The 22,352-nt window shown below is 39.9% G+C and overlaps 1 protein-coding gene across 1 annotated transcript; it reads left to right on the forward strand.

The window, feature by feature from the left end:
• Positions 1-21: 21 nt before the first annotated feature.
• Positions 22-19,557, forward strand: LOC112967868. The gene is made up of 5 exons (XM_026069478.1): positions 22-234; positions 2,898-3,143; positions 5,575-5,799; positions 11,095-11,172; positions 18,319-19,557. Exons 1-5 carry the CDS (start codon positions 193-195, stop codon positions 19,030-19,032), a joined length of 1,305 nt encoding a protein of 434 aa, XP_025925263.1. The 5' UTR covers positions 22-192; the 3' UTR covers positions 19,033-19,557.
• Positions 19,558-22,352: the final 2,795 nt, after the last annotated feature.

Below are 22,352 nucleotides of genomic sequence, written 5' to 3' on the forward strand. Positions count from 1 at the left end.
GCGGCCTTGTGCCACCGCGGCGGGGCCCTCTCCACCTCTTTGGGCGCCGCTTGTGGTGGCGGGGGGCGCCCCAGCTCTGCGGAGTTCTTCATTTCGTCTCCCGCCAGCGGTCTGAGTGCTTTTGTACAAGAGCGGTAGTCGAAGATGCTCCTTGGTATCCCATTCAACTGAGGAGACCTTATATACTATCGAATGTTTGGGGAAAGGCACGACTTTAGTCCGAAACTAAGCCAGGCATGTAAAGCTAGCTGCAAAAGCTATTGTTATCTTTGCCTCAATCACAATGACCAATACAGCGTCCCATCTGTAGGATAAGGAAAATACCTAAAATGTTCCTACCAAATAAGTGCAGTGAGAGTGATTTCATTGCGGTTTGTGAAGCGTTTGCATGATGAACACCATGCAACATAAAGAACTAATGCCTCTCAACTCAGAGCATGGTTTGAATGGGGCCACGCAGCAAATGGTGAGAAAGTGATTGAATAGGTAGGTAGGTAGTAGCTAAGCGTCCCAGGCTTGGGACAGGACTCAGCTCCTTTGGGAGCTCCTTGGGATAGGAGTCTTACAGAAAATAAAATATGGAAGCAACTACAATATACTTGAAAGCTATGGCTAATGTGTGTGTTAGGTGAGGTTGCCCAGCTATTCTTGATTCTCCCAGTCTCTAACATGTTGAAGCTGCAGTCATAGTGATAGTGGTGTGTAGCTTTCTGATGTTTAAAAAACAAACAATAGCCCAGACAGTTTGGATGCCTCGAGTTTATCAGCAGAGCTGGAGGCTTCAAGTCTGTCACTTCAGTTGAAATCCTTGACAGCAAGTAGTGCAGTAGCAGCACTAGAGAGAAGTCATCCTTGTCAATGGAAATCATGCTTATCTTTGAGGACTCTTGAGGGGCTGTGTGCTTTAATGGACTGACTTTTCTCTTTCAAGTCCCATATTTCTTTGCTAGCTCCTGTCCCACCTTTAGTGTTTTCAGGAACAATTTCATTCCCACCAATATCAGCTCTTGTACTCGGTCCTACAAGTTTCGGTTCTTTGTTAGAATTTTTTTTCTACTCTTTTGTTTCTCAGATGCCAGGTTTCTTGTTCCTGCTTGTTCCTTCTTGGTTTTTAATAAAGTCTCTTCTGTGCAGTACTTTTCCCCACCTGTTTTGAACAGGATATCATTGGAGATTGCAGGACAGAAGCCTTCTATTCTCACTGGTGGTTTTAACTCAGATCAAAACAGCAGGAATATTGTTAAAAAGAAAGTCTATTTTGTCCTACTACTGGTAGACTGAAGTGCAGTGTCCTTAGGTGCTATGTCAGAAAGAAGAGCAGAGGGGGAGGCTCAAGCACGCTCTGTGGGAAGGAATAGTAGAGAAATGTCCAAGCAAGTCTTTTTCATGTGAATGTAAACTGACCCTGTCAGGGTCCATGATGTATGTGAATGAATTTCATATAAGTGGTCAAAAGCACATCCCTGTCAAATCTGAGACTAAACCTCAAAGGTGAGCCATTATTTTGTTACAGAAAACTTTATTCCTGTGTTCTTCCTTGCAACCAGATAATCATTTCTGTATGAAATATGCAAGAGAAAAACCCGACTAGATGCAGATATCCAGGGTAGGAAACGCAAATATAATTGATTAAAGTCTGAAAGACTTAAGTGGTAGGAGCCTGAAAACAGAGTCTTGTAATGGGTTGTTCAGAGGAGCTGTAATAAGCAGTGTTTCTACCTGATGATAATGCATTGGAGAAGTGGTTACTTAAACTCATTTGCCCTTTGTGTCCTGTCATCACATTTCTGGAAAAAATACGAAGATATCACTTGTGAACTGGATGCTTAAAACCTGATACCTAGATAAAAAGATAGTTTAAACTATATTGTGTCAAGTGATTTTCAGAGGTGCTGAGAACCGAAAACTGCCCTTCAGCTTAAATCTTCATAACATTATATATTTGAATAGACACTCAGATATTTCAAATGGAGGTAAAACTTCTCTATTTTAGCAGGCTTCTCTACATGCATAAAGGGCCATGCCTTTGGATGCATGTCTCTTCCTCCTTCAGGATGCTTTATCTTAAAGGCAAGAAATTGGGAGCAAGGATTAAACTTAAAACTGCTAGCCTAAGAGTCAGCAGAATAGCAAATTGTGAACTGCCAATTGGTCTTGCCTTGGGGATAGGATTACTAGTACGATTCTGTAGAACAATGTGCTATAGACCAGCACTAATCAAAGCCTGAAAATACTTGAAACAATCCCAAATCACTTGTAGGCATTATCTGAATGTACTAGTGTTGGAAAGAAATAGTCATTAATTGTACAAGTGAGGCAGCAGACCCTCTAGAATGACACTCTGTTGACATACACGTATGAAAATGAGCCAGGTTGTAATACCTGTTCTACTGGACATAAGCCACTCCTGCAGCATAAAGCAGCTTGACCTAATAAGCTAGTTATGCAATGCCCATTAGGCCATACAGAAGGGATTTGTTTTAATGCATTTTAGCAATCTCAGTTTGCTGAATCAATTCTGTGGATGGGCTTGTGGATATAGTAAATGATTGATTCATTACAGTTATGTCTTTGCCCCATCAAGTTTCATCTACTGTAGCCTCTGGTGTAGTACCAGTATCTAAACCAAAGTAACTAAAATCTCTCTTGTAAACTGTTTGAAGAAGTAGCTGACATTACATGTCCTGAATTAAAAAAAAAAAGTTAACTATGCATCTTCCATAAGAGAATGACTTTTGCAAACTTGCATTGGCAGGTTTTCAAATTAATGCATTATATTTTAAAACACATTTGCCAGATCAAGGTATCTTGTAGTACCAMTTGACAAATCATACTTCTGAGAATAAATGTATAAACCTCTGTTCTGTTAAAAAGACAATTCTTGGGGTTTTTTTCAGGTGATCACTGGAGGTCATTATGATGTTGACTGTCGGTTGGAAGATCCTGATGGCATTGTATTGTACAAAGAGATGAAGAAGCAATATGATAGTTTCACATTTACTGCATCCAGAAATGGAACATACAAATTCTGCTTCAGCAATGAATTCTCTACTTTCACACACAAAACTGTGTACTTCGATTTCCAGGTTGGAGAAGATCCTCCACTGTTTCCTAGTGAAAACAGAGTAACTGCACTTACCCAGGTAAAATGCTGTTGTGTTTGACTGCAACTGTTAGGTGGAGTGAATGTTTTTCCAGTTCAACTGCACTAGATATCTATATCGCTTCTGAAAATTAATGGGTTGGAGCTTCTTTAAAATAACCTGAGTTAGTAAAAATAAACGTTTTCCTAAAGGTAGGATTTATAGAACACAGAGCTGAGAAAGAATTACCAAGTGTTTAAGAGGAAACAAGGATTAGTAACTTAGTCTAGGCCAGTATATCCTTTTTTTAAGGGAACTGCCTTTTAATGCTATGGTTCTATGTCTGTGGAAGTGTGGATTTTACAAAGTTTAAGATATTAATGGATCACGTTTTCAAAATTTCTGAACTTTAGGGAATATGGGAAGAAAATTCCAGCAAAGTAAAACCCAAATGAACAAAATCAGTCATGCTTAGCTGGTTTCTAGCTAATTGTCCTTTATAAGATGCTGAATGTCAAAGCATTATTCTTAGTCCAGGCTTACTCTCYTAATGTCCCCCTCTTTCTTCAGGATTTTACAGTTTTGCACTACCTCTGGCTAAACTAAATCCATCAAAACTTCCCTTGGAACACTTGTTCCATTAGTTCTTATTAATGTTCTTTATGTTATAACTGTCACCAAACCTCATTTTAAACAACCATTTAAAAATGCTGGGCATGGCTGCTATTTTACTAGTCTGGACTCAGGTATAAATGCTGCTTCCCAAATGTCCATCAACTTTTGCTCACTTGATTTTATCCCATATAAGTCTGCAGTAGATAAGATTTGTAATAAGTAGGTGACCTGCTGTGAATTCAATTACAGATCTTACCTCTTCCTTCTTGTCACTTTTCTTCTCTGCTTTTTGTCTTTTGATTCCTGATTCCCTGGCTCCTCATCTTACTGTCCTTTCTTTAGTCTTCATTCTGTGTTTTTTTGTATGGTGTTTTTGTTTTTTGTTTTGTCGTTGTGTTTTGGGGTGTTTTGTCTTTTTTGTTTGGCTGGTTGGTGGKTTTTTTGCTACCTTGACACCAGAACACAGAAGGTGCAGTCTCTAGATCTAGCATCTTTGCAGCCCTTCCTGGGCTGTGGGAGAGGATACAAGAAAAATGAAGTTTATCAGTGGGTTGTTTCATACACAATGCAGATAAGATCTTTGGGAAGGGGTAATATAATGTATCCTTGCTAAGCAGGTGCTTGCTGCAGTTTTCTTGAGGCTTGTAGTGTGACCAAATTTGAGGCAGACTTTCACAGGGACTGTAAAAGGTAAATCCCTGAAACCAGACTGACTTCATTAAATTTAAGATTCCTGTTGCAGAGTAGGAGGGCTCCATAATTTATCGGTGAGATCGATGGCAGAACTTAATGCAAGAAATTGCTTCCTGAATTTTGTTCAGAAGAATATCTTAGACTTGTTCAGGACACCTTCCTTGAAAGTCATCAACTTGAAAATCAGATCTGGCACAGATATAAGTGACTAAGACACCTTATTAGGGTGCCAGACATTTCCTTTTCAGGAAATACTGCTTTTAGGACATAATTAACTGTAACTGGTTAAAACTTCAGTATTTTGAAGATATATTCATTAATTTCTTGATGCTCAAAACAGGCAGTGATGGGTACTGACTGACTTAGAGGATAAACTGAAAATGGAAGAAGTTTATGTGAAAAATGATCTAGGCCTTGGAAAGCCAGGAGTATGTAGAGATTGAAAAGGTTTTTTCAGTTTAGAAAATGAAATGTGATTCTTAGATGACAAATGGTGTTGGGCAGTTTTTTTCTTGAGCATTTATTACATGAATATGCTAGGGAGCATCCAGGAACACTAAAAGATACTGTCAGAATTGTCCTTTCTCTAATCACTTTTTACATAATACATGACTAACAGAAGAGTTTCTTGCCAAAGGAACATGTTGATGTCTGTAGTCTAGACTTCAGGATTTTATAAAACTTGAGTTTAAGTGAGAATTATTTGTGAAGTTCATACTTGTATACATTATATGCTCATTTATTTCACTATGCGTATCTTAATGATATAAATTACTTAGTAGCTACCTAAATCTGGAAGTTTACTGGAGATTTACTGCTTGTTTGGCTAGTATATGTAGAATTAAAAAATGGGGGATCACTGATATATTTCAATACAGTGTTTCTTATGTTCCCTTTTGAATGTAAACATATATGAATTTAAATTTCATAGTGGTTCTTAGTGCATCACTTTTTATTGGATCTGCAGTTTTACAAGCTTCTGTACTTAAGTCATCACATTCATGTGTGGAATTTGATTAATAAAGTTAAATTTTATAATATTTCAGCCTGACAGCGGACTAAGCTGATCTTTAGTCTGTAAAGTTATGTGAATCCTAGTTTTAAATATCAAACCACAAAAGTTAACAGCAAAAGTGTTAGAAGGGTTCTTTATTCAGAGCTGTGTATTTGTTTACTTCTCTAGATGGAGTCTGCCTGTGTTTCAATTCATGAAGCTTTGAAGTCTGTCATCGATTATCAGACTCATTTCCGGTTGAGAGAAGCACAAGGCCGCAGCAGAGCGGAGGATTTAAACACAAGAGTAGCCTATTGGTCAATAGGAGAAGCAATTATTCTTCTTGTAGTTAGTATCGGGCAGGTATTTCTCCTCAAAAGCTTCTTCTCAGATAAAAGAACCACCACAACCCGTGTTGGATCATAACTGGCACTGATAGTGCTTCAGGTCATTGTGTGCTATTCATCTGTAAAATTACTGTTCTCCAATTAATTGTAGGTACAAAGGAACTAAATATGTGCAACATTTAAATGTGTCTACCCCTCCTCATCCATTAAAATCACAAAATATGCCCCCTAAAATACAGAAGGAACTCCCAATTTGAAGTAAAGAAAGAGAACTTTAAGTTAATGTTTTCTGATGCTTGTATTAAATATCTGGGAGTGACCAGCCTTTCATTATTTCTACTGATTTAATCCAAACTGAGTTTGACTTTACCAATAAGATTACCCATCTGTGGTATAATGCTTTAAAAGAACCCAATAATGTACTGTCTGATATGAAAGACAATATATATGAAAAACTGATTTGATTTGAATTTTCGGGCTGAATGTATTGGATTATAAACAAGCAAATGTGGTGAACTGTAGTTGCAGAATGTTTTATTGCACTGTTTTGATTAGCTGTAACAAAAAAAATCCAATGATATTCTTTGCTTATTTGTAAAACTATTGCAAGCTTGACACTACATCATGGCGCAAATTCTCCACCAGCCTGGTAAGTCTCCACATTCAAAACTTGCTAAATTTTATACTTGAGTGCATTTGCTTAAACAYATTCTTCTACATTAAAATATATTGCATTTCCTCTTTTACAATGTTTGTTTTACTGAACAAATTGTAAACTGAGACTACTCAGGAAATCCACTTTCTGTATTCAAAAATCCAAATCTCCAAGTTTATTAAAAAAAAAAAACGCAATAAAATAGGGAATCTTGTAACTTTGTCACTGAAGCTGTACAGTCTCTGTACTCATTTATGCTGCTGCTGCTTTTCAGATTTAAGACCAGAGGTAACTTGGTTTGTTAAGTAACACAGCACTAGCACTGGACAAAGTTATTACATCTGTTAGGCACATACAAAGCTTTTTACTAAATTGTTTTCCTATTAAGAGGCCAATTTGATATTGATACTGCATTGCACGAGTGCTGTACATTTTATTACCCTGTGTGTGGTGCACTGATACATTATGGCCTTGTGCATCTAATTGCCACTCTTTTCTGCTAGTGGTCAGGAAATGTTTTAAATATTTCAGGGTATCTTTTTGGTAGACTTGTAGTTGTTTCCACTGCTCATGTCTTTAGTAGCTTATGTATTGTAAAGTCTTGTTTTATTTGGATGTGGAAGGTAGTAAATATATGTACATACAAGTAGCTTGAATTGAGGTAGTCAAAATAAGGCTAAACTCCTTCACATGGCTCTGGAGGAGTAAATGGACTCTGACCAATTCTTAAATGCATACAAACTAAACTAAGGTGAAAAACTTTTTTTATGTGTTACTGACCTTAATTTAAAAGATGCTACTTAAACTAGCTTTTAGCGAGCAGAGAAAGAATGCTAAATCCTCATTAATTGCCTGTAATATTTCCAGCAAAAAATTGAGAAGTACACATACAGGTGACACTTGGGCATTCTGAATAATTTATCTAAGATGACTTCAATGTGTTGTGACAGTTTAAAAAAAAATAAACCAAGTATTCTTTGTCTCCAAATTGATCAACTACTCTTTCAGAAACTGAAGAAAAAACGTAAACACTTCAAAAAAATAGTTAAAATGTCACTGGGGTATTAAAAAGCTTAATGTATATTAAATTCGGGTTATGTATAGTATCCTTCTGTCTTGTACTGAATTTTAAATATTGCAGTCCCATTTTGGGGATGCAAGCTTCCCAGAAAGTTAGACTCTCAAAAATTGGAACAAGCTAGTGCTTGCTTTCTTATGACACAGATCTATGCCTGCACACAACATTCTCTGTTGTACCTATATGCTTTGTTCTTGTGCGTTTCAGCAACTGATCTGCAGGATTTTTTGTGCTTTATTACACAAAAATGAAGCAAATAGGGCAGTTTGGATGCAAGTATGGGATGAAAACATGATTTAATTTTGATAGTGTCCGCTATAATCTTTTGAAGTTTGAATATCACTTGTGAGTAGCTCTAATCACAACAGAAGTATTTGTTTTAAAGATGTGAAACATGATTTTCTTTTTTTCCCACTAAATCAGTTGTTCTGTGTGCTGTCAAAATTGGTAAACAGTGGGATAAACCAAATACTGGTTGGCCATCACATACATGTCTCTTTTTCCTAATGTTTGAATGTGTGAAGTAGGACTGTTTAACTCAATATTACTCCCACTGCAGAGGTTTAGTGGACTTGACTTTTGCATTGAAGTTAGGTGTCTGAACCAATCCTCTGGTATCTTGCTGCATAATATGCAGCAATAGATTAAAAATGCCTTTATTTTTGTGTTATTAAAAACATGGCACAAATACACATGTTTAAACATAGCTGTATATATTTTTTAAAGTAAGTTACTGAATAGGATATAATAAAACACATGCTAACACTTCAACAGTGGGTAAAGAAATGCTTTGTGATTTTTTTGGTGAAAGCCACATCTTTTTATATATGAAAAGAATAGTTTCTTTTAATGGTATGATGCACAACTAAATCACCCTGCATTAAATGGGATACAGCTGTGTTTTTAAATTGCAAAAGGCCCTGGGTTTCAGGTATTCCTTGGATGTTTTATGTTTACAGAACTTCTTTTCATGTCCTGAAATGTCAGTTCTTGTTTTAGTTTGCAAAAAAAAGTTTAGTTTAAATAGGACAAAAAGGAGACCCTGTGAATATTGTATGGGAAAATAAAAATTAATATATGAATGTGGTCTGATTGTTTTGTTTGCATTTGGTGGGGGAGCATTATTCTTGAAAAAGTTTTGAATAACAATTTGAGAAGTTGACATGTATTTTAACACATTACTTTTAAAAGTGTAAATCTGTGTGACACTTGATCATTATTTCTATCACTGTGCATTGAGGATTGCACCAGTTCACTGCTGTTCCCAATTAGCTGTGCTTTCCGGTCACTGGAAAAACTCAAGTTTGAGCAGGATAGTGTGGTTACTGGCTCTTTGCAGTGCATGCAATAATATTTATAAATCTCTTGCTGTTGGAGTGGAATTCAAAGTATTTGACCTTTGATGCCAGGAATGATGTGGAATCTACTGCATCTGTTGACATTAATTCTGTAGATACAAGGTTAGTACAGGATGAACCAGAAACATTAAATAATGGTGTCTAATGATGGGATATAACTTTAATTCTTGTGGTAGCTTAATTTGTGATAGGGGGTATTTTGTATTATGTAGCTTATTGTTGAATGCTGGTGCATATCACTTTGACAAATTTAAGTTTTAGAAACCTGATTTAGGTAGCCATCATTGATATGTGGGCACTTTCCAAAAGTTGCTTTTTCCTCCTGGTTTGGTTTTTGTTTTTTGTTTTTTTTTGGTTGGTTGGTTTTTTTTGCTCTCCTCTGCTGGTAGTTCTGCATTCAAAATCTTTTAAGAATATTTACATTAAGTGGATTCAAGAAAGCTTTTGTCTAGAAATGTGGGTAAATTCTACTATTTCTGTGGAGTGTATTATTGTGGTTTTTAAGTGCCTGGCACTCAGGATTTCAAGGTAGCTTAAGACAGGCTGTGGTGGTCCAGAGCACACTTCCACTGAAAATCGACCATCTTACCAAAACAAAAAGAACTACTAAAAACAATTTAGTAAGAATAAAAAGATGACTCGGTGGATCAGCTGACTCGTCACATGACCGTGAGTGCCTGCCTGAGGAGGAAGTGGGAGCATGTGCTCCGGCCGCTGCCCCCCTAGACGTGGGCTGCCGGCAGGGACTCGCTGCCGCAGGGTCGCAGCCGCCTGCCTTCCTCCTGGCTCAGGCGGGCGCCCCTTACTGAGGGAGAGGTTTTAAGCCTGATGCTTCAGTTCAGCGGGGAGTTACGGTGTGAGGCAGTGTGGAAAGCTGGTGTACAAGGCCGGGTTCCTATTTAAAAAAAAAAAAAAAAAAAAAGCTGCTGTACTTGCTGTGACTAGAGCAGGTTTCTTATGTGAAAGGGGTGCTGTTTCCCCAGGGAGCAGTGCGGGTTTTGCAGCTTGCGTTCTGCACCTCTGGAGCAAAGCAAGCTTATTGCACGTTATCAAGGAAATGCTTTATGAAATGCGGATTTCTAGTCCTCGTTCCAAACCACTAAAAGGAGCGGGGGTTGCATGGATAGCTTGATGCCATCGTGCACGACTGGAAGGTAGTGTGTTTTATGTATCACTGTAGCCCCATTGGCTTGTGGTGGTGATGTGGAAAAAGAAGTCTGTGTAAACTGCAGATTTGATGGACAAAGATGAACTTACAAATTGATTATTTAGGATTGTATGTTAATGTTGTCATGACCTTTTACAAATGCTTTTTCTAGCAAGTTGTGCTGCCCTAAGGTTCCTCAAGTAAGTGGAATGAGTTAATCTGAAGGTGCCTGGGAAGGTAAGTGGCCTGAGAGTTTTAAACTGTGTTGTTTTTCAAAGGCTGGTCTGGCTTTTCGTGCTCATTGGCTGTTGTGAACTTCTAACTTTTGCTATGCTAAATTCAGCTGATGCTTAACTTCCTGTGCTGGCTTTGAGCAGTGCCGTGCTCGCTTTTGATAGCACAGGGTGTCACGCCACCTTCTGTGTTTAGCGTTTCCCCCGCAGCGACTCTGGTGATGCCTCTTTGGCAACCGATGGACGCCTAAAATAGTTTTTCCTCAAAAGTATCACGGCTTTTTTTTTTTGCTTCCCCCCCCCCCCCTCTGGTAGCGGTTTTCATTGGTTTCTAGTCCTGCGATCCGGTGGGCAGCGCGGAGGAGCGGCGGCGGGGCGCGGAGCTGCAGGGCGCGGAGGAGCGGCGGGGCCCCGCGCCAAGCCGGTTTCCGCCCGTGAGCGCGGAGCGAGCGGCGCTTGCGGCACCCGCCTTATTTCCTTGCAGTTCCCGCGCTCGGTCCTTCCGCCTGGGCTGATGCCAGTGGAAAGCGGGGATTTAGCGCTGGCGAATGCCTTGCAAAACGGGTCTCTATCGTCTTCTGTAACAACCCCCCTCCCCCCCAAGGGCTTCAGGAATACAAGTGGGAACACACCAAACTACCCCACCCTACTTTAAAAACTGATTTCCATCCGGGAGGTGGATGAAGAGGGATGAATGAGACCGCCTTTGGGGGCCTTATGATTCAGAGGGTGTGAATAACTTGTATCCTCTTAATATGTTTTAATATATCCTTGTGTTCTCTTAAAATATACATAGGAGTATACATTATAGAATATGCATATATAAAATATATTTTTATAAATACATATATATAGACAGCTGTGATGGAGTCCTTGTAAACGCTGCATTCCCATCATTGCTTCCATGAGGATCTGCCCAAGTACGGCAGAAGGTATGAGGGCTGCTGGCTAAGATACAGGTGTGAGAAGGTATGTCACCTAATGTTATACAGCTTGCATGTTCGTCCTTATTCTTGTTACTTAAGCCACAGAAGAAGGGATATGCTAATGAGAATTTTAGTTGTTAAATACTTTTCTTGAGGGCTTGGGCTGTTTTTCCTCATTTTATTTCTTCTATTTCATGCCTGAATGATTATGGTCTGTCTGCAGTGTGCTGAAAGCATATCCTATTAAATGCCAGATGCTAGAGTCCTTAGTGATTGTGCTGGTTTTGAGTTTTCTTCTTAAATGTTATCAGTAATGATCTAAAGTTGAAAACGGAAGGCAAACTTCTTAATTCTGAAAATATAAAAATAATTACATTTAAAGCAGTTGTGACATTTACCACTGCCTAGTTTTGGAAGCATCTGAGCAACAAAAAAGTACATCTTCCTAATACTTTACTGAATTAAACAATTGGAAAACTGAGGGAGAGAAGAGTGTTTTCATTTTGAGATGACATGGACAGTTTTTGTAATAAAATGTATTTTTGCTTTTGAATACCCTCTCCAAACAAAATAGCTTATACCAGCTCAGACTTGCCCATTTTCTTGAGGTTTGGTTATATGGTAACAGAAATAACTAATGCCAAAATCCTTCGCTCGGACTTTCCCCTACCCTGTCTCTCTTCCCAAGATGTTTGGAAGAATCCCCTCTCTGCTGGAGTTGACTCCTACAGTTATGCTCTGGTTGCTTAACAGAATTAGTGCATGCCAGTTTGTAACTCCTGCTAACAGGGCAAGTCCGCAGGGATAACCATGCAGCATTGTGGATATTGCTACTRCGTTGCTGCAGGATGCAAAGAACGGCAGTTGCTTCACCATGTCGCAGAGCCTGTGCTGTTTCCCTTCCCTTCCCTTACCAGATTTCAGTATCTGGCAGTTAAAGAGGACAGGTAGCAAAATGTGGTGTGTGCAAGTGCAATTGCTGCTGTAGAACTAGCATGGCAGAATCTGGTTTTAATGGTGTGGCAACTTCAGTCATGTAAATTGGGGTTTTGTGTATCAGGAAAGGTGACAGCTGTGAGGGTCGTACAGTGCTAATGCACTGGGTAAGCTCAGACCTCAAAAATGAAGCAAAAAGTTCATGATAATATTAAGGACAATTTTTTTTCCAGATTTTTTTGTTTTTTTCTTTCTAAATAAACAAAACCTGAACAGGACCAGCCTTGAAACTTTTTTCTGAAAAAATCATGTTAAGGAGAAAGATGGCTTGCATATCTTTGAGTAGGAAAAACTACAGCTGTAAGAGAAGAGCAAGCTTGCCTGATCAAAAAAAAAAAAAACATGAATTTTAAAGATTAAAGTGCAGAAGTCTTGTCTGAACAGTGCAAACAGAGGATGATATCTGTGTGTAATATTCTGTTATGTGCAATGTCTTATGAGGCCAGAAAGCTGTGGAGCTCTCMGCAGGAGTGCTAGAAGGTGAGGGAGCAATATGAGAGAATGGGGAGTAGCAGGACTCTTGGAGGAAAAATGTTTGTGGTTGAATACGACATAGTCATCCAAGGCCACGTTCCATGTGAAACAAGTGGGTTTTAACTGTTGTTAAAATAATTACTCAAGTACATGGAGTTTCTGGTACAAGATGGCATATGGGAATGTGCTGAACCAAATTAATCAAAACTGTTGGAAGGCTGTTAGGGAGTTATGAAAGGATGTATTGATGAGATCCTGAACAGTGGGATTGTTCTGCGAGGGCTGACAGACTTGTCTGTGCTCAGCCTGATTCTTTGAAGCAAAATCAAATATTTCTCTGTGTGAACCCTTTAATTTGTGGACCAGGCCGAACAGCATTTAGACAATACTCGCTTTTTTACTAGGCTAAATACGTGTCAGGAAGTGACAAATACTGTGTACAGTTGACCTGCAGCTGGGTCACTTGGAGCTCCAGCAGAGGTGCAGTAGCAGACAGATATTGGGCAACTGGTGCTGTTACCACCCATCAGCTGTCCCCCTCACTGGCCCTCGGAGGACTTGGCCCTCCTTCAGGAGGGGTATCGAACTCGAAGTTCTCCAGTCGCCACGGTTTTCAGTTAGATACAGTAAGCTGAGAGTGCTTTAATATGCTGGGCTGGCACGATTGATTCAGGGAGCAGACTGGAGGACCGCGTTCCCTAGTAATGCAAACCGTCCGATTTTAGTTTCCTGACGCACATCCATTTGGGGCTGTATCACAGTTCTAAAGGTATTAGGGAATTAATTTTATGAGACTTGATGCGTCTGTCTTGACTTTTAGAACAAAAAGAGCTACTTAAAAATTAGTGTAATCCATTCATTAGCATTAAGGTGTATTTCTGCATTGCTGGTGTGTTAAGTCAGGAAGGGCCTGTCACATCATCATATCTTCAGTGTTAAGTATAGTCAGTTCTCAGTTATCTGCAGTAAGAGGTGCTGGAGTAAAACGGGTAAAGCAAAACTATAGATAATGCAGATTGTATTTAAATGTTGTTCTAAGAACGTACAGTGCAGGCATCATGGTGATGAGAAAGGTAAGGCTTGAGTTTTGAGGTTTGGGGATTCCTGAAATGTCAGTGAAATGAGCTGGTAAGGCCTCGTGGCGTGTTACTGTATGAATGCAGTTATTCTGTTAGCTCCTTGGAGCCGAGCGTCTCCACAGCCTGGGTGAGTGAGGGCTGGCAGAAGTGCAAGGATAGCACAAAGGACGTTACGCTGGCAGCCCGCTTGTGTCATCCAGCTGTTGCGTTTTGTCACAGCTTACACTGGCTCATTTTCAGAGACAGAAGCTGCCTTGTTATTACATGTCTTGCCTAGAGCTTAGCACAGCAAGCTCCCCAGCAACCCCTGGCCTGTAAACAAGTGCCTGAAAGATGATTTCTGCTAGAGCCAAAGAGCTTTTGGTGCTRTGAATCACGCAGGTTTGTCGGATCAGTGCTCCCCTCTTTATGGAAGATGTAAGGTTGCAGTGGAGCAGCTGTGTGCCTTGTCCTGATCTTCACAGTTGTGCTGGGCAACTGTTAAATAGCTGTAGGAGCTTTTCCATGCATGCTCCTTGAGGAGTGCGCTCTTCTGTCGCACATCCTTGTGTGGTTTGGGGTGAGTTAGCAGTGCCTGGAAGTGCAGCACAGGTGGCGACTCCCGTTACTGACAGTGTCTCTTGTGTCAAGTAAATTCACAGTAGATTGGTCTGGGAATCCTTTTGCTCTTGTGCTCTCTGGGGACATTAGTTTTCAGAAGACTATTTTTATCTTTCATCTGGAAAGGAAAATGTGACTATTTTTGATGTAGGTTTGCATCTGTGAGCTTACCACCATCCTATCTGTGAAGGGAGGAAGACCATAAATATTAAAATAGATTTTTTTCTTCAAGCTAGAAGAGTTGATTCTGTGTAAGATTTTGTTCATCTGTAAGGGCATGAGTAATCAGGAAAGGCTTTTTGAAAACATGTCTTACGTCTACGCTTGACCCCCTAAGGTTTGGGTTCCACTGAGACGAGAGCGATCAGGTTCTTCCTTTCTTTAATTCATAACCTTTGTAGCTCTTTTTCTCTTCTCTCTGCAAGCAAACATTAGCACCACACCAAAAATCCAGTGACCCAAATATTGGACGGTCATACTTGTGTCATGGAAAAGATGTAATATTGCCATTTTGTCCTCCACAAAACATTTCTCTTGTCGGTGTTTAAAAAGATGAAGTATAATCCCGGACAGTAGTGAGGGAATGACATAATGCTAGTTTGGCCCTTATTTGCTTATTTAAAAGGTTGTAATGTTCTAAAATATGGCATCTGAGAGAGGAGGAAATTGCATTAATTCTTCTTGGAAGCACTCTTCATTATTGTGCTGTGCCAAATAAAGCACAAAGAAAGAGTGGATTATAATAATATAAAACTTCATTTTTGGATCTTTGACAAAATCACTGCCTCCCCAAAGGATATTGGCATGGATTTACCAATTTTTATTCCTAGTTGGTTTCTTTTCAGTCACCAGCCTACGTACAGGCTTCCTATCTGTTGCTTGGAACTTATTCTGGCATTTCTTAAAATTCAAAAATCCCATGGCATCATCTCATAGATGAGGCATATGGATTGCATTGCTTCTGCCTATCACCTCAGCCCCAGCAAGAAAGACAGATTAGTCTTTAACTTATTAGGAGTTAGTACATCAGCATTGTAACTGTAACAACACAAGCAGTCCTCCCAAAACAAACGAGAATTACCAGATTTGGAGTCCAGTTTACTTTACTGTGCCAGTGGTTTGGGAGCTGATAGATCATGGATCGATTGTCCCTGTTTCAGAGGTGAATGCAAGTGAAATGGAGTAAAGCTGAAGTAAATGTGAACAGAGCCATTTAGGAGGGGATCTACCGCTCATGGGAACGGAGTGATTCCTAGTAGCTGTGTATTCTATTAAGTATGGCATTGATATAAAGGCATATATAGTACTGCGTATATGTCGCAAGGTGGTGCTGTTCAACCAAAGGTGAAATGTGTTATAGTATTGCCAAGAAAAAAAAGGCTTCTACATTGTACAAATGTAGTAGTTTGTGAGTGCATGTATGCATGTTTATGCACAGGATTTCAGACACTGCGAGAACAATTCATCTGTCTTATTTCAAGGCTGATAAGCCAGATACTGTGTTTTTCTGGTATCTGTGTAGCTTGTATGCATTCCTCCTCAACACAAATGTTTCAAATTAGCACCAAGCAAATGTTAARAAGGCCTTGCATATGGTGTGGAAAAGAAGCAAATTACCGAGGAGCAAGAGAAAGTTTTCAGCTTATCAAGTATGTCCATAAACAGGAAGCACTTAAATGGTGTGGAAAATAATCTTTTTAATTTCAATTTATAAATGTCAGGAATTAGATCCACTGTTTTGTTCTTGGTGAACTGATCTATTTCTTGATGTTTTGTTCCCAAGCAAACATCCAAGAGAGTAACAGCTAATCTGATTAGTAAAATCAACTGTTGCATTGTTGTTAAATTATGTTATTGCCTTGTGCCTCTGTCAGAATGGTATTTTACCAGACCATTGTGGTTTAAGGACAAAGGTGAGACATGGGTTGCTTGAAGTAGTATCTTCTATAATGTAACTGGTACAGTATGAAAAAACAGCCAAACTTTCAGGCCTTCCAAGGCTACCTTCAGATTTTCAGGCTTGTGCACCCAAAAGCTTGTCTAATTTTTCCAACTGTATCAGTTAGTCTAATAGTGTGTGCCAGCAAAAACCACATCATGCTGTGTTAATGGTAGTATCTGCTTATCAAAACAAAGAAGGAATCTTGAGGTCCAGTGGACCTGCTAACCGAAAGACCACTCTGGATCAAATTAGCTCAATTAAAAATTTCCAAAATAGCAGCTGGGCTTTCAGACACCTTCATCTTTTGTAAATGACCATTGTAAAATAATTCAGTCACTGTCATAAATCCTTTAATTTTTGTATTGCTTTATCAATAAATAGCTGTTTAAAAAAAGGTGTCTATAGTTGATGGCTGAGACTTCTTAAAAACGGCTTGAATTGTCACTTCTTGTTGACAAAATTCTTGATGGAAATGTGCTACTCTCCTGGGCTAGTGGATTTTTTTTAGATGACAAGACAAAAAGAGCCAATGATATTGTGCTAACATACACATTCAGCCATGTACCCTTAGGAGAACTACATATGGAAAAGACTGGGGAAAAAATGACTGCCTATCGTTTTCTTGTGTTTATAGTTTAGATCTTGCGTGTCATGATTGATTTGCTAATCTCTTGGCTATTTTCCTTAGTACATGAGTAGTGCAACTGTGATGAGGTCAGAACAATCACCTTATAATTAAGCAAGATTTACCAGTGTCTGTATGTGCCCGTATGGTGGCATATCTTTCCATAAATGCTCAAAGATAAAACTCCTTTTCTCTTCCAGTTCAAAATGAAAACTTAGCTACTTTTTTATGTTAAAATATAATACAAAAAGAATGTGCAAAATGGTCTGATTCCCTATTCTTCAGTGTTCATTGTTCTTATTTCCTCATTTTAAAAAGGTTAAAGTTACCAATTTGTTTTCTTGATGTCATGTCAAACTGTAGGTGTGAAAAGCCAAATAAAACATAATAAAACTGTTAGCTGTATTGGATTTATCCCTAGTTGTCTTCAATAGTTATTGAATTCAATTGTAGATTGTATTTAGAAAAGGAAGTGTTCCCTACTTTATATGCCTGCGTACAAATTTTTTAAACTCATTATGAAATGATCTGATGGACTGAAGGGAGGAGGGTGCAGAAGCATCCTTCCATATACACTGGTTCTCTTAATGAGAACATGACTGTCCTTTTCAGACTAATGTAACACAAATGCTTTCCTCACCCCAAAAAAATTTCTCCTGGTATTCAACATTTTTCTTTCTTCTTAATTTTATTCTTCCTGTGCATGGGCATTGGATCACCCTAAATGATTTCACTTTTCCAAGATCTTATTTTTCTCACTGTATCCCTGATCAGAGGCAATTTCTTTGAGTTCCTTTATCACTGCTCCTTTCTTATCACAGACCGCATGCATAATATTTCTTTTTATCATTTAAGCTTACTCTAGTTACCACTTAAATGAGCTAGAATCTTTTCACTGCTTTAGGTCTGATCCCAATTCTGCCATATGTCTACATGTCTCTTCAAAATGTGTTCTCCAAATGAGTTGAACTTCAGTAAAGCATAYGTTTATCTGTGGTATTTATACACATACTTTGTATTTGATTAATTATAGTTATATTCTACATTTTGCAGGATTTGGTATGTTTTGGCCACATCCATTAAAAGAGTATTAATGCATTGTATGGCATACTATGTAATATAGTGACTTTGCTTTTTCTGACTTGGATGCAATTCGGTGTCATCTTTTTGGTTTGGACGTATATGTAATTCTCCAGATGTACTCTTACAAGAGAGTTGTACTTGCACACTCTTTGTGCATAAAGCTAAAAATGTGTTTGGATTTTGGCAGGTTTTGTTAGTGCGGTATCTTAATTACTAGCTTCTATAAAAGGAAGTATCAGCTTTTTTCTTAGTATTTCTGCCTTCTTTCATTAGCATGAATAATAGCTTCCCCCAGTCAAAATAGCTTGTGTTATTTCAAAAAAGGCAAGAACAGGGTTTTTTATGTTGTCCTAAGATTTAGTGGCTTTTTTGCTTTTTCTTTTTTTTTAGAATGGAAAAACAGATGCTAATCGCGTCAGCAACTCATTTTTGGATGTGTTTGTCGTAATGGGCAGTACTAATTCCAAACCAACTCTTTCACCAGATAGCAGCAAAAAGGCTAAGAATATGCGTACGGGTCGGAGAGACTCCAAGCAAGTTAATGAATTGTGTGGCCTCTCTGCTGAAATCAGGGAGCCTGCAAGTAGGTCTCCAGGAGTTTGCAGCAGTAATGAGAATATTGAGGGTGTTTTCTATAAGTTTGTGATCCTGCATGCTGAGAATGATGTAGATGAAGCCATCCGGATCCAGAACCTGCTGCAGAATAAATTTTGTATTAAACCTGGAATAATCTTTGCTGAGATGCCTTGTGGTAAACATATCTTGGAAAATTTAGGTGATGCTGTGAATGGCTCGGCATGGACTATTATACTACTGACAGAAAATTTTCTGAATGGTCCTTGGTGTGAGTTTCAGTCTTACACCTGCCTTGCCAATGCTCTTAACAAACAGCATAAATACAACTCTGTGATACCTGTGAGGCCGCTGAATAACCCACTTCCCCGGGAGAAGATTCCTTTTGCCTTGCAGGCTATTAATGCCCTGGAAGAAGACAGTCCTGGCTTTGCAAAACAAGTGGAGAGGATTTTCCAGGAGTCTACGTACAGGCAACAGCGAGAGATATGGAGGAGAGAAAGGATGAAAGAGAAACTGGAGCACTTGTGATGGTGAAAAAAGCTATGTAAAGACAGSTGATGATTAGAATAAAGCACAAGTGGTATTTTTTGCTCTTATTCTGTTAAGGAAGAGAAACTCTTCTTTTGATAAAACTAATGATAAAGTTCTCAGAGAAGGCATGTTAATTAAGTACTGGGGAGTGCATGCTGCATATCAACACAACTGTCGCTGTGCCTGCTTAGAAGCACAAGATGCTGCTTTCCACCACCCTTAACTGGTTTTGTCTTTATTTTTTGAGCTCTGCCAGAGATGTATTGTCTTCCGTTAACAGGTACAGCTCTTCACATCTTGTGGCTGATACTGAAAAATATAAGTAAATGAGGAATACTTGTCATTATTATGAAACTGATATATTATGAAAGGCACTCTACGAAATAAGCTGCTACTTTAAGAAATGGACACTTAAATATGTAGATATTTTTATTGCACTTTGTTTTTATATAGCAAACACTTTTTGAYGCATCCTGAATGTTTTGTTGTTTAATAAACACTTTCTTGGCTCCTTTTGACTAAGCTTGGTTTGGTACATTCTTTAAAGGAAAAAAAATAAACAATTATATTAGAATAATGTGGGAAACTGTCTTCAAGATAAATATTCTGAACTCAGGTTGGAAAAGGAGAGCCGCAGAAATCGCATCATTTTGAATTACTTGTATTTTATGCTTTTCAAATCCTAGTTCTTAAGTGTATTTGAACAGATTTAAGATGGATCTTCACTGCTTTTTTTTCCTCCTGTACTTCATAGGACTGCTGCCTATGATTCAGTAAACCACTTACATAGGATTTAAGGATAACTTTGTAGTGCTGATGTGGAAGGAAATTACTGAAATAGCATTGGAAACCTTTGTTTTTTTTCTGGTGGAAATGAAATTAAAGCATATGGTAGTTTATTATTTTCCGAATTATTGAAAGTTGCCTATTCTGGGAGTGGGGGCAGTCAGCTCCGAGCAAAACAGTTTGTCCTGTGCTGAAGCGATGGGCTGGTGAGTGGGGCTTTGGCATCCGGACCAAGGCAAATCCCATATTGACAAGTTAGCTAACGTCGTGGCTCTGCTGCTCCTTCCTTGTTGCGTGAGTTTGGGCACGTCCTGCCTCTGTGCCCTATTTTGCAAATAAGGAGAATAAGAAGTATGTATGTCTGCCTTAAAACCGGGGCAGAAGACAAAGGAAAAGAGAAGGGGCGCAGGTGCAGTCTCTTCGGGGCTCTTACCTAGCTAAGCCCTTCAGAAAAGGGAGACCAGTCCCCTCGGGCGCTGAGCGCGCCTCAGCAGCCCGGAGCCTGCCTTCCTGAGCTGCCGAGTCGGTGCGTCACGGCTACGTCTCCTTTCCACCTCTGTAAAACCATTTCTCTTGGCTGCTCCCAGAAACCAGGGCAACACCAGCTGCCTGGCTGTGAGGAGCCCGTACTCCCAGGTAACGTCCTCCTGGGCAGCTCTYGGATGGTGTTTGCGGGTTGAAGTCCCCCAGTCACTTGCACTTATGCGTTGTTTTCTTTCCATAGCTTTTTCAGCCAAAAAGTACTCCTGCTGCACGCCGTCTGCATGAGTGACACAGGCAGCTATCTTGTATGCTGGTGCCTACAAACAAAACTTGCCCTCTTGTTTCCATGCGGAAATTTGTAGCTTGTCACTACTGATTCYGTACACGGCCTCGTCTGCAGAGACCTTTACCTTTCCCGCAGCCGGCTGGGTGCTGGCCGTGACTCCTGCCTGTTGTCCTGCCAGGCTTTATCCGGGTGATAAGCGTGCTCCCCGGCGAGCTGACAGGCACCTGACGACTAAGGGAAAGTCAGCCTGGCAGTTACGGGCTCTGACCAAACGCGACTGGTGTTATCCATTTCAGGCTGTATCCTGCGCYCACTGCAGCTCAGCTGTGGTCCTGCTGCTGGGGCTGTGCACCAAGTCCCCAGAGGTCCCGTGGCAGAGCGCTATGCCTCAAAGGGTACGCGAGGATACCGTGGCAAAGGGAGGAAAACAGTGTTCTGTGCTAAAAAAAGCCTGAGGCATGCTTATGTCATCCCATCGCAAGCTACTTGTGCTTGAGGATGTAAGGGATGTTACTCTAGTCCGTCTTTGGTACCACGAGGGAAGAACAGCCAAAAGAGTTGTGAGCAATACTGCACTACAACCTGGATGTATGGAATTGCATTTAAAGCTGAATTTCCTTTCTCCAGGAGAAGTTAGCGTGTTGTTGCCATGGCTATAGCGTTTGTGAAGGAGACTCGCATGGATCTTAAAGCGCTCTGCAGCCAGCAGCATCTGCGCTACTTGGGCCCGCGCAAAGGGCTCTCCTTTCTCCGCAGCAAATGGGGAGAAGCAGGTACTGACTACCCATGTTCCCTGTGCTACAACAGCAGCCTTGGAAGCAGCTGCCTAGTTAACATTTGAAATTCGGATGTGCCCAGAGAGAAGAGGAAGGGTGGTCTTGCAGCCGAGGAGCAGAGCGAAGGCTTCACCCTACCCCTTGTTCTTCACGCCTGCCCGAGCGTCACTGGGCAGCTCAAGTGAGGCATGAGCTTTCAGGGTGCCTAGATGTCAAAAGAAGCACATCTGGAAAAAAAAACCCACTCTCTGAAATCTGTTTGAACTCCCCCTTCTTTTCCCCCAGCAAGGTAGATGCTTAAAGACCTACAAAAATTCAGCAGTAACCTCTATGCCTTGCCCCTTTCATCTGTTAGATAAGGACAATGTCACAGAAGTATAGTGAAGCTACCTATATTTTATTTACAAAGTCTTCTCGCATTGCATTACACAACAGGAATGGCATTACGCAATGGGAAATAGAGCTGAAACACTTCATATGCCTAATGGTGTATTTGGCTTTCCCTGCAATAGATTATTAGTGATGTTTTTAAATTTTCCTTTGCTCTGCCTGAAGGCCTTTAAGGACTTCCACCAAAAAAAAAAAAAAAAGTTGAGACTTAACTGGAATAAACCGTTGTCTGTTTTTCTCTCTTAAATGTACATTCCTCATGCAAAATTTCTGGCACATGCATCAGATGCTTCCTAATCAAATTGGCATGTGGCAAATGCGAAGTGTTCTGGCTGCTACCTCAGCCTGCACTGTGCTCCTCTCCTAGAGGAAAGGCAGGGTAAAAGCAGGAGCTTTTCTTCTCAGAAAATCATCATTCTCATTCTGTGGAACCAGTAAAAGTTAAAAATATATATACTGAGATAAGGCTCTTCACCCTTCCTGTACCTGCTTATCAGATTTCCGTGCTGGGCGCTTCGCCTTAGGTCTCTGGCTGGTATCTGTTGTCAGGGTGATACCTAAGGAAAGGGCCGAGGTACTCAGGGAATAAATCCAAG

This window comes from Apteryx rowi, unplaced genomic scaffold, assembly GCF_003343035.1.
Source record: "Apteryx rowi isolate R43461 unplaced genomic scaffold, aptRow1 scaffold_299, whole genome shotgun sequence".
Classification (NCBI taxonomy): domain Eukaryota; kingdom Metazoa; phylum Chordata; class Aves; order Apterygiformes; family Apterygidae; genus Apteryx; species Apteryx rowi.